The sequence below is a fragment of the Cryptomeria japonica genome, chromosome 4, assembly GCF_030272615.1.
Source record: "Cryptomeria japonica chromosome 4, Sugi_1.0, whole genome shotgun sequence".
Taxonomy (NCBI): domain Eukaryota; kingdom Viridiplantae; phylum Streptophyta; class Pinopsida; order Cupressales; family Cupressaceae; genus Cryptomeria; species Cryptomeria japonica.
Genome location: NC_081408.1, coordinates 160,609,663 through 160,623,631, shown reverse-complemented (window position 1 = coordinate 160,623,631; position 13,969 = coordinate 160,609,663). Strand labels below are relative to the sequence as shown.

At 34.9% G+C, this 13,969-nt stretch overlaps 2 protein-coding genes across 3 annotated transcripts; both read right to left on the bottom strand.

The window, feature by feature from the left end:
* Nucleotides 1-4,970: 4,970 nt before the first annotated feature.
* On the bottom strand, nt 4,971-8,782 carry LOC131040806 (uncharacterized). 2 transcript variants are annotated; one of them, XM_059219667.1, is made up of 10 exons: nt 8,698-8,782; nt 8,429-8,599; nt 8,229-8,324; nt 7,379-8,143; nt 6,974-7,277; nt 6,399-6,455; nt 6,174-6,308; nt 5,902-6,036; nt 5,523-5,812; nt 4,971-5,451 (listed from the first exon to the last, which is right to left on the bottom strand). In XM_059219667.1, the coding sequence occupies exons 1-7, from the start codon at nt 8,722-8,724 to the stop codon at nt 6,229-6,231; spliced, it is 1,500 nt and encodes a 499-aa protein (XP_059075650.1). In that variant the 5' UTR covers nt 8,725-8,782; the 3' UTR covers nt 4,971-5,451; nt 5,523-5,812; nt 5,902-6,036; nt 6,174-6,228. The 2 variants fall into 2 exon arrangements, with proteins under 2 accessions (XP_059075650.1, XP_059075651.1); XM_059219668.1 differs by lacking the exons at nt 4,971-5,451; nt 5,523-5,812; nt 5,902-6,036; nt 6,174-6,308; nt 6,399-6,455 and adding an exon at nt 6,463-6,883.
* A 216-nt stretch (nt 8,783-8,998) lies between these two features.
* LOC131875425 (uncharacterized) lies at nt 8,999-13,119 on the bottom strand. The gene is made up of 3 exons (XM_059219666.1): nt 12,751-13,119; nt 11,508-12,653; nt 8,999-9,126 (listed from the first exon to the last, which is right to left on the bottom strand). The coding sequence occupies exons 1-3, from the start codon at nt 13,007-13,009 to the stop codon at nt 9,011-9,013; spliced, it is 1,521 nt and encodes a 506-aa protein (XP_059075649.1). The 5' UTR covers nt 13,010-13,119; the 3' UTR covers nt 8,999-9,010.
* Nucleotides 13,120-13,969: the final 850 nt, after the last annotated feature.

Sequence of the window (13,969 nt, the reverse complement as noted above, 5' to 3'; positions counted from 1 at the left end):
TATCTAACTGTATAGCATGCATTTATACACAGTTCCATTTAATTGATAATTTTGCCATCCATATCTAAACATTAAATTTATATATAAATATAATCATTTACTTTTTTGAAATTGATCTCAAAACTATGAGAGAAATTGTATACCCACAAATTGGACCCTTCAAATTTAAAATATGTTTGACTCTTGATAATTTCACAATTTGTTATGAGTGGAGTAAACAAAATGTTGAAGTGATTCACTTCTATTGATATTAAGACTTTTAATTCCATCCTCTCACATCCAAAAGTCTCATTTCAATAAGGATCATGTAAATACTAGCATCACTTCAATAGGAGCACCTACTTGGATCTATATATATTCATTCTAAAGAACATACAAAATTGTTTGCTATCTATTTATCTAGGTTAGTACAACTATAAAAAGTTCTCTTCTAGGGGTTGACCTAGGAGAACAGGTGCCTTCATAAATCAACAACGCTCCAAATGTATTCATCGATATCATTAGACCTTTTAGTATAGTAGACAATCAAACATGTGATATTTTGGTAATCTAAATTAAATTTAATAAGAGATCTTCTAGTAGAGAGCTATGTGTCAAATTTTGCTTCAAAATCTTATACTTTTTTATGATAGAATATTTTTAATTAAATTAGAAAATAATAAATTTGGTGAGCTATGAAACATAAATGCACAAGAAGAAAGAGTGTCCATCTTCATGTTAAATGGGGAATACATAATTTCTATGCAAAGTATAAGATGGAACACAAACATAGAGGATCTATTTATAGTTTCATCTATATGTGATTCATTATTTTTTAACTTTCTTTATTGAGTATAGAGACAAGTACATATTGACTTTAAATTTACTTTCTTGAAATAATATATACTGTTCAATTGTCTATTATCGTATATCAAATAATTAATCTAAATTAGTTTATAATGAGGTGTATGTATTCTATTAGATTAACCTAGATTAGTGCAAGCAATGTGTGTTTTCCTTTACTACATGTAGCAATTTATTTTCTTTTCAAAATTAATTTATTTTATCACTTTTTATTGCATGAATAATAAAGAGGGTCAATCACCATTACTAGTTTCTTCATAAAATGTATGAATTTAAGTATTCATATATTATTATTTTCAATTCAAAAAAATTTATGTAAAGCTTCTTATTATTTTTAGTAATACCTTTTATTATTATTATTTATTATTTTCCTTTCTAAACATTATATCTCAAGATTTTAGTTTTTTGTTTGCACTTACAAATATCGTTGTTTCAAGTTGAAATCAAATATATTTAAATAAAATCAAATTGAGATTTATTTGTTTAAGCAATTGTAAAAAAAAAAATAGAATATATTTTTATTAAATATTAAATAATTTTTCTTCTTCATATTATAAAGTTTTGAATAGATTAAACTAGGATAGGCCTCAACCAATACATACCAACCTCACAAGTGCACAAAAGGGAGGAACTCAAAAGCATTAAGAGCACCGAGATCACAAAAACCAAAAAGGACAAACCCTTTTTTGAAATGAGCAACAAACCAGTGGGAACAGGGTTCTTAACAAACCAAAATCACCTAATCAGAATACAAGGGTTTTGGAAGGCACCTCAAACCATCTTCCTGATAAAATACCTTGTGTTGGATCCATAGCAAGCTAAGGGAAAAGATAACAAGCAAAAAATTTTGTAATGATTTTTGCAACCTTATACCAGAAGGATCTCCATGTTTCTTTAATAGAAACCACAAAGAAATGGGGACATCCAAAAAACTTGTGATAGGAGAAATACATAGCCATTCCAAACACACATTAAACAACATTACTAGAGAATACACAAGCACAAAATAGTGCAAAGGGTTTTGAATTTCATCCCTAAACCTTATGGTGGTAGAAATCAAACAAAACATCTTGAGCCATGTCAATAGGTCCTCTCTCAGTAGTACAACAAAGTGAAAACATCCTGTAATAGAGAGAACATTGGAAGAGGCTTCCACTAGAAATCGATATTTGAGAGGAACTCTTACCAACCATCAAGGAGGAAGCTCAAATTTGTACATAGAGATCCTATTAGAAAACAACAACCACCAAGAGAAGTCATAGACTACCAAAGTAGTAGGCACAACCAATGTAAAGCCCGATCTAATCAAATCCCCATACGGTAACCAACCCTTAGCATGAATCCAACACTAACCCACAACCTCTAGAAAAATATTGATTCCAAAAGAAGTGTCACCTTGCATTGGAAAATATGTAGCCACAAAACCCCACACTATTTCACCAAAAATGGTGTGCGCAAGGAACAAAACCCTAGTAACCAAGAAGGAAAGGATAGAAGAATTATTGAACCTCCTATCACTCTTGAACATCCACTTCCCAAGCTCTATACATGCAATACCCAAAATAGTAGAATAAATCCCACTTCAAGGGTACCCACAGAGATAAACAACCAACCACCCATTATAAAGAAACTATTACAAGGAAACCTCTTTCCACCACACACCAAAAAGACACCGAGGGATCCCACACTTGGGACAACTAGGGGCCACATAATATCCACAAGAACCTATCGCATTAGGTGGGATCTCTTATAGGCAGAGACCAGTCAATAGATGTAACACTTAGGCCAATGAGGGGACAAGATAACTAGGAGGACCTTGCCACACACTGAAGAGTGGAAGGTCATTGAGTCACCTCAAACCCATACAAAAGGAAAAGGGCCAAAATAGAGGCTAAATTAGAAGGAGAAAAGGTGTCGGCAAAGTAAAACAAAAGGAGCCAGAATATTCCCCCAAAACAAAGTAGGAAGATCAAAAGCCACACAAAATAGGTAGGGAAAAAAAAACACAACCCATCTCCTAGTCAAATGAAGGCTCCTGATTCAACCATGTTGCAAACCCATCCCCATTTGGGTCATCTTCACCATCACCGTTTGCCTCTACTGCAACAACTGAAACCTTATCGCTAACTTTGCTCTTGCTCTCCTTCTCTTTTTTCATATTATAATGTTAAGTTGAATTAAATATTTAATAAAATATAATATGATAAAGAAACACATATTAAATAAAATTATAATTATTCTGTTCAAGAAATTATAAAATAAATAAACTTATAATATTTTTAACAAAAAAATAGGAGAAAGATTAGATAACTTTCTCATATTCTAAAGTTAGATTAACTTGAATTATTAGATAATACACTAAGCACAAGTTCTAAAATTATGAAATATAACTATATGGAAGAAAACCTTAGTAAACAACCTCTAGAAAAATATTGATTCCAAAAGAAGTGTCACCTTCCATTGAAAAATATGTAGCCACAAAACCCCACACTCTTTCACCAAAAATGGAGTGCACAAGGAACAAAACCCTAGTAACCAAGAAGGGAAGGATAGAAGAAACTTTGAACCTCCTATCACTCTTGAACATCCACTTCCCATGCTCTATACATGCAATACCCAAAATAGTAGAAGAAATCCCACTACAAGGGTACCCACAGAGATAAACAACCAACCACCCATTATAAAGAAACTATTACAACAAAGAAACCTCTATCCACCACACACCAAAAAGACATCAAGGGAACCCACACTTAGGACAACTAGGGGCCGCATAATATCCGCAAGAACCTATCACATTAGGGGGGATCTCTTATAGGCAGAGACCAATCAATAGATATAACCCTTAGGCCAATGAGGGGTCAAGATAACTAGGAGAACCTTGACACATGTTGAAGAGTGGAAGGTCGTTGAGTCACCTCAATCCCATACAAAAGGAAAAGGGCCAAAATAGAGGCCAAATTAGATGGAGAAAAGGTGTCGACAAAGCAAAACAAAAGGAGCCATAATATTGCCCCAAAACAAAGTAGGAAGATCGAAAGCCACACAAAATAGGTAGGGAAGAAAAAACACAACCCATCTCCTAGTCAAATGAAGGCTCCTGATTCAACCATGTTGCAAACCCATCTCTGTTTGGGTCGTTTTCACCATCACCATTTGCCTCTATTACAACCACTGAAACCTTATTGCTAACTTCGCTCTTGCTCTCCATCTCTTTTTTCATATTATAATGTTAAGTTGAATTAAATATTTAATAAAATATAATATGATAAGGAAACACATATTAAGTAAAATCATAATTATTTTGTTCAAGAAATTAGAAAATAAGTAAACTTATAATATTTTTAACAAAAAATTCAGAGAAAAATTAGATAACTTTCTCATATTCTAAAGTTAGATTAACATGAATTATGAAATAATACACTAAGAACAAGTTCTAAAAGTATGAAATATAACCATATGGAAGAAAACCTTAGTCGACATATATATCGTGGCTATTTGATCTTTACATGTTACAAGTACTTGTGAGAAAATACCTTTAACAAACATTCGTTGTAATTTTATATATAACATAGAAACAAACACCAAATATAATATAAGGTTAGATTGAAGGGTGACTTTTGTTGAATTTATATTTTCATAGATTTCATATATGAATGATGAAATTCACATGCAAGATATGCGACTATAATAAGTATGTTCGAAAAAATAATATAAAGGAAAAAAAATTGACATTGAGTTATATTGTTATGGAATTCTATTTGTTTTGTCAAATAAAAAGATAAAAATCCATAAACAAGGTATATTATCTATAAATTCAAATGATCTTTTATATTTATATCCTACATTAAAATAAAAATAATTAATTTTCAAAATAACTTCTAAAATGATGATGTTAGCAATAATACAAATAATTTACAAAGTTATGTTATTTCCAATAACAATATAATATTTTAAAACACAAAAGAATGGACATCCATTTTAATAATCTAAATGAATAAAAATAGAAAACATCTAACAACACAAGGAATTCCATATCTTATATTATTATGTCCATACATGCAATCTGAAATTTAAGTGAAACCATAATAATAACGAAAAATAATGAAATTCAAGTGAAACCATAATAATAATGAAAAATAAAACATAGCTTTTCAGTTAGAATTTTTCAAACTAGATTGTTAAGTTTTTAGGGATTCAAATATTCATTGCCTGTATGTAACATAACGGTGAATGTCTGCACTATTACTGTTGCATGTCTCCATCAACTCTTATCTCCCTCTACCTCGAAGACAAATTAGAGCCTAGTGAGGGATGTTCCCGGACGGAGTTACTCCTCATTGGCTCTGTGGCATTTGCAGGAGGCGGAGGGAGATATCCAATCTCACAATGTAGACGAAACTTTTGAAAAGATTGAATGCTCTTCAAGGAAACATCATATTCGTCCAAAGTCTTAATCATTAACCGCCACTTGTCGTTCCCCTTATCTTCCACTTTTCTGTCAAGGCAATGCTCAACAATTCTGTCAAGGCAATGCTCAACAATAATTTTGAGTGAGGGGTCATCATCATTTACAGTGCCGCCCTCTATAGACACAAGCTCCTTCCAGTTCTGTAAGTAGATCTCGAGAGTTAAAACTCGAGTAAACTATAACGTAAAGAAAACTACAGCTGGTAAACTACCTCTATAATACGGTTCATATTGTCTTTCCATTGCCAACAACAGAATATCCATACAAGAAGTTGGACCTGCCATCCTCGCAAGTGTTTCACTTGTTTGAATCGGAAAAGGACATTCCACGCTAGACGATGATATGTGAGGAATCTTTTCCATTCACGAGGAAGTTGTGGGCCATCGCTTGCTTGTGTGCTCAAGAAAACCATTGCTTTCCTCTCTTCATCGCTGTAGCTTGGCAGAATCAACTGGCTATTTATTGGCATGCTTTTCAGTTTCGACCTTCTTTCATCAGGGCCTAGTAAAATGCCAAAATCCCCTTTCTGACCATTCAATCATATCAATATATTTATCAGGTTCTGATGTGAAGCTCTTAGAGTTCAATACCTGAAAATGTCCATTTGCAAAGCTTACTCCTCAATGCTCTCAAACGGTCGAGTAATTGGGAAATTATTGACTTGATCTCTAGGCCGCTTTCTGGAGGATTTCTTAGACGGTTTTCTTCATCTCTGGATTGAGCATCTGCATCAATCAGAAAATGTTTCTTTTTATTAAGTAAAACTTATAAAATGGAATCCCTTGCATTTAACAAATATATGACTATTCAATCACATCGATATATGTGAAGCTCTTAGAGAAAGTGTTTCTAACTTCGATACCTGAAAATGTCCGTTTGCAAAGCTTAATCCTCAATGCTCTCAAACGGTCGAGTAATTAGGAAATTATTGACTTGATCTCTAGGCCGCTTTCTGGAGGATTTCTTAGACGGTTTTCTTCATCTCTGGATTGAGCATCTGCATCAATCAGAAAATGTTTCTTTTTATTAAGTAAAACAATTAAAATTGAATGCCTTGCATCTAACAAATATATTGTAATTTGGGAACCTGATAAACGCTCTGGCCGTTCGTGCTGAAAGATTTGTGTATCAATTAGCTGAGCATCTGCGTCAATCAGAAAAAGTTTCTTTTTATTAAGTAAAACAATTTAAATGAAATGCCTGGCATCTAAGAAATGGATTGTAATTGTTGGCATGCTAATTTTTCCACATGTACAACTGTAGTTTGAATATGAGATAGAGAATTTTATTAATTTCTTTTATTTGTATAGAAAAACTGCAATAAAAAGCTAGTTGTAATTGTGCATAAAAAGACAGATTATAAATTCAGTGTCTCTATCATTAAATCATGCAACTCTTGATCTTGTGATCAAGAAGCTTGTAATCTCAATTTAAATGAATATAAAGATTTGAATAAGCTTTTAGATCAATTTCTATATGTTTATTGATATGTAAGATTTATGTATTTTGTTTTATTTTTTTCATTTTGATATCAGAACTATTTATTTGCTTGATAAACGCTCCACTGAGGATCTGCATCAATCAGAAAATGTTTCCATTACATAAAGTAAAACAATTGAAATGAAATGTTATTGGCATCTACAGATTGTAATATTTTTGAACCTTCTGAATGTTGTGAGCTCTCCTCTGTTCCGTCGTCACCACTTTCCATGAACTCCTCTCCCAACTGCTGATTTAGAAACTCTATCCTTTCCTCGTTGCCCGAATCTGGTAAGGCCAATGGCAGCTGAACTATTTTGCTTAAGTATTTATCCGCCAAGTCTACTGGATTTATTTTTAAATTAGCATTGTCTTGGTATTGATGTTGATATTTATGTGCTATTGCTCTTGCGATCATTTTCTTGTCCATTCCAAGAATCACATTAATCTCACAAACTGCCAAGACCAAATTAACTGCAGAAAGCACCTGATTATACGATTTACAAGTAAATTAGTTTAGAGGTGTATACCATTGTTTACCGCCATATTAATCGCTTAAAGAATAAAGCTGATTCCTATGAGAAATACCTGTAAAATAACGGTGTCTTCGCACCTATCCAAGTCGTCAACGAAGACAATAATGCGGATATCATCTTTGGAAGGCGGGGGTGTTTTCGGAATGGATATACCTTCAATAGTGTCAAGATAGAGCCCACACATTCTCCATAACCAATTACCAGCAAGAAATTTCCAGAACAAAGACGGTTTCTGCCGAATTTGTTGTTTTAAAAAGTTGATGTCAGATATCACTTGATGCTGATAACCAAGATTTTTGCTGTGGTCAGGTAGGCTAACATATCCCATAATTTGAACACTAACAGGTTTGAAAACAGAATAAAGTTGTCTCATTACGGTCCAAAAAACAACAACTAGAGTCACAGGAATGGATCCGTATTTTAAGTCTTGCAGCTCGCTGTGCTTCAATCTGCTTAACAACATCCAAAACGCCCAAGTAAGCCAACCTGAAAGAAACAGGGCCAGGATGCACGGTAAAAGAAATTGGAAGCCTATTTCGCCTCCTCTTTCCTTCAATGTGTATCTCCAGCAAGACCTAATTCTCTGGGATTTAGTCATCGCTTCTTCCATGGCCTTTGATATTGTAATAGCCAAGCCTGCCAGTGCTTCTGACTCATTTTGGTAATACCACGCGTTATAGCGAACTGTCAGGATAGTAGGAATCTTGCCCAGGCTGGTACTTGAATCTGATGTTTTACCCTTCAAACGAAGCTTAGACATAGCAAACATTGAGGCCAGACTGCTACTTGAATCTGATGTTTCATCCTTCAAACGAAACTGAGACATAGCAAACATTGAGGCCGGAAATTTGTAGAGTACTTAGAAAACCCACAACACTACAATATTTAGAAAGAAAACTTACCAGCTCACCGCGGTCCATGAGCGCTAATGATTTATACACTTGAGGGTACTTGTCTTGATAGTTGTCGAGAAAATACACCAATGGATCCTCATCAATCTGATGGACAGGTGATGAAAATTTAGGGGATTCATGATGGTCAAGAATCCTATAGCACTTTCACCAGAGTTGTTTTTTCGTATTACTATATAACATGTACTTACATTGGCTATTTCAGAGGCTGGCAATAATTCTTTCACTCCTTTTTTAACTTTCTTGTATTTTTTTCGACCTTTCTGAGTTAGCTCGAACTGTTTGGACCCTGGAAACTCTTCAATTGGTAGAATATCTGGAAACGTTAGCTGAGCTGCTGCTTGCAGCAAAAGCATCTCCGTCTGTAATTGTGTCAATTGTCAATAGTTAAGGATTTTCATGAAATCTACGCTTTTTTTAAAACATGCAAAATACTTTGAAGAAATGATTTAAAGTGTACCTGCAACATTAAGCTGGACTTGCCCATTCCCCAGTCACCCGAGATGCCCACCGTCACGGGTGATTTAACGTGTGGGTTTAGAAAAAGTGCAGCCAGTCCTTCTGCAAAAGCCCTTCTTCCTGGTCCATTGCAGGTTACATCAAACGACAAGGAATGTAAGCTCGTACACTATATATATACTATAAAACGACCTAAAAAGACCTCCTCGACATAGGGGGACCCGGTTCACCACTTAAACATCTGGTATGGCACTGATTTGTTTAGGTGAGACCCTGTCCCCCACAGAGACATCCCGTACTGGCTTTTCATTGCTTTATGCAATGCTATATAGATGCATTCGATACATATAATCGAAATCCATTCCTAGACTATCGTGGACAGTTGGTTGATCTCGGCCTCCTTCCGGCATTTTCTCTACACGCTGAAGAACTGCCACGTTTGAAAGTGGATCATTAGTGTAAATTCATTGTATGCCGAATGACCTAGCTTGCAGATAAACAGATACGATAATGAATTTTTATTTTGTTCCAGTTTTACAGCTAGCGCTCAAAATCTACATGCAATGAAATGATAATGTAGGAGTAGATATTTTGTTTCCAATATATTTGTTTGGGCTTGTATAATTTATTAAAAGTCTTGTAATTAGCAATGGAAAAGAGAAATAGTCTTCTATGCTGGGATGCACTAGCATATTTTGATTCCATGTGTTCTGTGTGTCGATTCCCTATTTAAAAATTTTTCAATGTTGGTCCCTTAAAAGTACATTTTCTGTGTGGACTGAAGAAATAGAAAAAATAGAGACAACAATATTATGCTAAAGAAGAGAATAATTTAACTTTTTATTGATACTCAAAAAATAGATTACATTGTCTTATTTATAGAATGCTTAACTCCATGAATGATAGGAGATCAAATACAAGACAGACTGTGTAACTTTCAGCTCCTACGCATGATAGAAGATCAGATATTAAACTAGCTGTTTAACAGCTGTTACAACAGATAACCAATTCCCTAGAATTAGAAAATGTGGAAAAACTTAATATGTGTTTATTTCATGCAACGAGGGTGAACAACAGTTATCACGTGCTCTTCTAACTGATTGCATACATGTAGGAGCTGAGCATGGAGACGCAGAAGAAAATAACTAACTATTAACGGTGGCAGATTGAAGTTGGGCGGTGGCAGGAGGAGCTAACTATAGTTGAGATTACAATCTCTCCTTTAATCACAACTACCACGAATGCTAGGGCATTCTCTAATTCCTTTGTTCTCTAATTTCTTTGTTGATTACTTGAAAATCTTCTAAATCTTGAAATAGAATCTAGGAAATCCCATGTTTTTGTTGGGATGCTTTTACCTTGCTATCAGTGGGCTCTGCTGGCCTCAAACATTGCTTTTATACATAATGCTCCTTTTATGAGTCTTCCTTCTATGTGATAATCTCAACAATTCTCTTATTACTGTTTTCTTACACACATATAAAACAAACTACCCACCTTCAATACCTCTTACAGTGTCTCCACCTTACTCTCCTCAAATTCAGCTACGGCTGACTCTTCCACACAACTGAGATTATAGATTTTTGACCACAAACTGATTTCCTCTACCTTGCTTCACAACGATCCTCTTTGTACCTTTGAATTTTTTGCAGAATGCACTCTCTGGCCTCTATCTTCCTCAACAACTCCGTGATAACTCTTTTAATTCATCAAATTCCTCCTAATCTCTGAGCTACTTTCGCAATCTTTAATTTACTCTGATTTCTTTTGAAATTTACTCTGATTTCTTTTGACCTCATGGAATGACTGGCAATACAAACTCTCCCTACTTAAGCTATAGCTTCACCATGACCAATCTGTAACTGTAAGCAGACCTTCAATCACAAAGAAAAAACAATAACAAATCTGAAAGCAAAGAGACCAAAAAACAAAACACGATTTAGGGGAATTTTAGGGTTGTCGAGGCCATAGCCTCAACCCCCTTGAAGGCACCAAGACCTCTAACCTGCTCTAATATCAATATGAAGGAAGAAGATAAAAATAAAACACAGAAATATGGTCGGCACCAAGACCTCTAACCTGCTCTGATACCAATATGAAGGAAGAAGATAAAAATAAAACACAGAAATATTCTACTACAGCAAAAACGAAATACTAATTTTTATTGATACTCATACAATAGATTACAATGTCTTATTTATAGAATGCATAACTCCATGAATGATAGGAAATCAAATACAAGACAGACTGTGTAACTTTCAGCTCCTACGCATGATAGAAGATCAGATATTAAACGAGCTGTTTAACAGCTGTTACAACACAGAACCAATTCCCTAGAATTAGAAAATGTGGAAAAACTTAATATGAGTTTATTTCATGCAACGAGGGTGAACAGCTGTTATCACGTGCTCTTCTAAATGATTGCATACATGTAGGAGCTGAGCATGGAGACGCAGAAGTAAATAACTAACTATTAACGGTGGCAGATTGAAGTTGGGCGGTAGCAGGAGGAGCTAACTGTAATTGGGATTACAATCTCCAACAGGGACGCACTCCCAAAGATTTTGCTGTGTGAATCCTCTATTTTATGGAAGAGTAAAACAACGAACCTTTTTTATTTGACTCAATTTATTACTACTTTTAATTTATATTTTTGTTTATTTAAAAAAAACAAAAAAAAATACTCTTTGAAATGTACTGAATTTATTTTTACAAAGGATAAAAGAAATGAAGTTTCCTTACAAAAACTTTAATATTGAGATATATTATTATAATCTCAATATTGTATAAAAGGAAGTGAAGAAAGCATACACTTCTTGATGCGCTGTTGATGATTATCTGACAATTCGCTGTTGAAGAAGTTGTTGTTGTGTAATTGACTAGTATTGGCACCTCTATTGATAAGTTCCCATGCCATTTTGTCATATCCCAGCCTAACAGCGCTGAGTAACAAGTCCCTTGAGCTTCCCGTGCATTCACTTTCTCTTTGCTGCTTGAGAAAACTTTGTACATGTGCGGATTTAGCACATTGTTCAGCTGTACCAATGCCAGTAGCCGACGCCGACAGCAGAAGCAATCTTTCTTCAGGCAGGCAATGATACAGCAGCATCGAAACCATGTCAATGGCCACTTTTTCATCTTTGAGCTGCACACAATAGTGTAGTGCAGTTTTACCTTCAGAGTTGCGTTCAGCAAGAGGCTTCCATCCAATTTGCGGCTTCCATCCAATTTGCAATAGTTTCTGAAAGGCTTCTTTGTGACCTCCCCTTGCTGCTTCGAGACGTGCCGTTTGCCCGAACAAATCAGCCTGACGAATAAGTCGTCTCTTGTCTGCTTCATTCATGTCTTGCAGGAGAATGATTATGATATCTGTATTACCGTTAGCCGCCGCTTTATGCAACGGGGTCTTACATTTGGCGTCCTGAGAAGCAACTAGATTCTTCAAGCCATACACTCTCTGCAATAATTGGTCCACTACTTCTGTCTTATTGCTATTTACGGCAAGATGCAGTATATTTTCACCATTTCGATCCTTTTCATCCGCATGTAATCCGCAATTGGCAATTAGAAAACAGCACAGGCCGATGTGCCCATGATGAGCTGCATAGTGAAGAGAAGTCCTTCCATATTTATCCCCAGCTTTTATCAACTCTCTTCCATATTCAAAGTTGCTTAGAATCAAATCTGCAACGCACTGTGCATGTTCTCCATTGTGTGGCTGGTCGGCAGCGTAGTGCAATACCGTTCTACGGTGATAGAAAGTCTGCTTCAGACTTTCTGTCAAACGATCTAACTCTGATTGACGCTCCCCCGTCTCCACAAATCTATCTATGGTACTCATTAAAACGAAGCACATGACTTCAGTAATTTTATCGTCGCAGGAGAGCAATAGAGCGGCTTTTCTTCCATCACTGTTCAACTCCACTCCAGAGTACATTTCTTCATTGAATTTACCATCTGCAGAAAGTGAAATATACGATTAGTCTTGTTCAATTCTTAAGGTCAGAAAAAAATAGAGACGATGGCGTGGACTTGCCTAGAGAAATGAACTTACCCGATGCTCTTGGTGTTTTTGTTCTAACTAGCAGCATGTGTCCCATGTTGGGTTTGTACTCATTCTTAATAGTATATCTGTAGCCAGGGCCATCCACCCATCCATCCAAAAGGCGTGCAATATCCCACGAATCTAAGATTCGCTCTTGCTTAATCCTATCCATATTGTCTCTCACTTCAGCCACAGACGCCAAACGCCAGTAACTCAAATCATCTGATAAAATCTGCTCCGCACTTCTTTCGATCTTTCTGAAGGCCATGGGAAAAGTGTAGAAATCCCAAACAAACGCACAACTCAATGAAGGGCGGTGTGCCTTGCTACTGCCTGAAGGAAGTCATATATAGAGAAATGGAGTTGATATCAGGTCAGCTTTTACCGTTCCCCCGCGGCTTTTTCTTTGGTAGAAGCAATCCACCTACCATTCTAAGTCAAACCTAGCAACATCTTCAAATAAAAACCAAAGTGCCTTGAACCCCAATGCAAAACACTTCCGATTTCACCTAATATATTTAGGAAATTTATCCGCTGCTCACTCGGCAATAGCGGGACAGGGTTGTGCTCTTGTATAGTATTTGTAGTTATAAAATTTAGTTTTGTAATATATTTCTAATATATATTGTTAATAAATAATTATATAAATAAAAAAAATTAAAAGTCAGTAAGATGAGTTCATATATGAGTTTATGAAAACCTATAAATGTTATAAAATCAATATAAATACATTTATGAAAAAGTGGAATCATTTTTTTTTCATATAAAATATCATAATTAATCATGTCATTTATAAATTAAGGTGTTCATTTAAACAAGTATTGTTATTGTGTGGAAAAATATTATTTTTATGTATACAACTATTAAGGTGGCAATATATATGCATTGGGACAATATATATGTATTGGAAAAAGATAAAATATGATCTAGATATGTTATTTTGTATGTTATTGTCATAAATTAGTCAAATGCTTCACGGATAATGAAATGTTAATAGGAGTGGCATGTGTATTTAGCTACAAATGATGTTGAGTAAGTGAATTGCAAATAATGTTAATGAAAGAAAAACTATCATGGATGCTACATGCAAATCTAATCTAGAAACAATCAAAGATCAAGTGGTAATTTTGTTATTGTATATAAATAAATGTTGGTAAGATGAATACACATATGAACATACGACTACCTAAAAATGTTATAATAAAAAGTGATGCCCTCCTAAATGGCA

What these genes read in the sequence shown, in the direction of transcription:
- LOC131875425 (XM_059219666.1), bottom strand. Translation starts at nt 13,009, where the DNA reads ATGGCCTTCAGAAAGATCGAAAGAAGTGCGGAGCAGATTTTATCAGAT. An exon ending in AAAAACACCAAGAGCATCGG is followed by an intron (nt 12,654 to 12,750) that starts GTAAGTTCATTT and finishes CACTTTCTGCAG; the next exon opens with ATGGTAAATTCAATGAAGAA. An exon ending in TCAACAGCGCATCAAGAAGT is followed by an intron (nt 9,127 to 11,507) that starts GTATGCTTTCTT and finishes CAAACGTGGCAG; the next exon opens with TTCTTCAGCGTGTAGAGAAA.
- LOC131040806 (XM_059219667.1), bottom strand. Translation starts at nt 8,724, where the DNA reads ATGGGCAAGTCCAGCTTAATGTTGCAG. An exon ending in AGTCCAGCTTAATGTTGCAG is followed by an intron (nt 8,600 to 8,697) that starts GTACACTTTAAA and finishes ACACAATTACAG; the next exon opens with ACGGAGATGCTTTTGCTGCA. An exon ending in ACGGCCAGAGCGTTTATCAG is followed by an intron (nt 6,309 to 6,398) that starts GTTCCCAAATTA and finishes TGATTGATGCAG; the next exon opens with ATGCTCAATCCAGAGATGAA.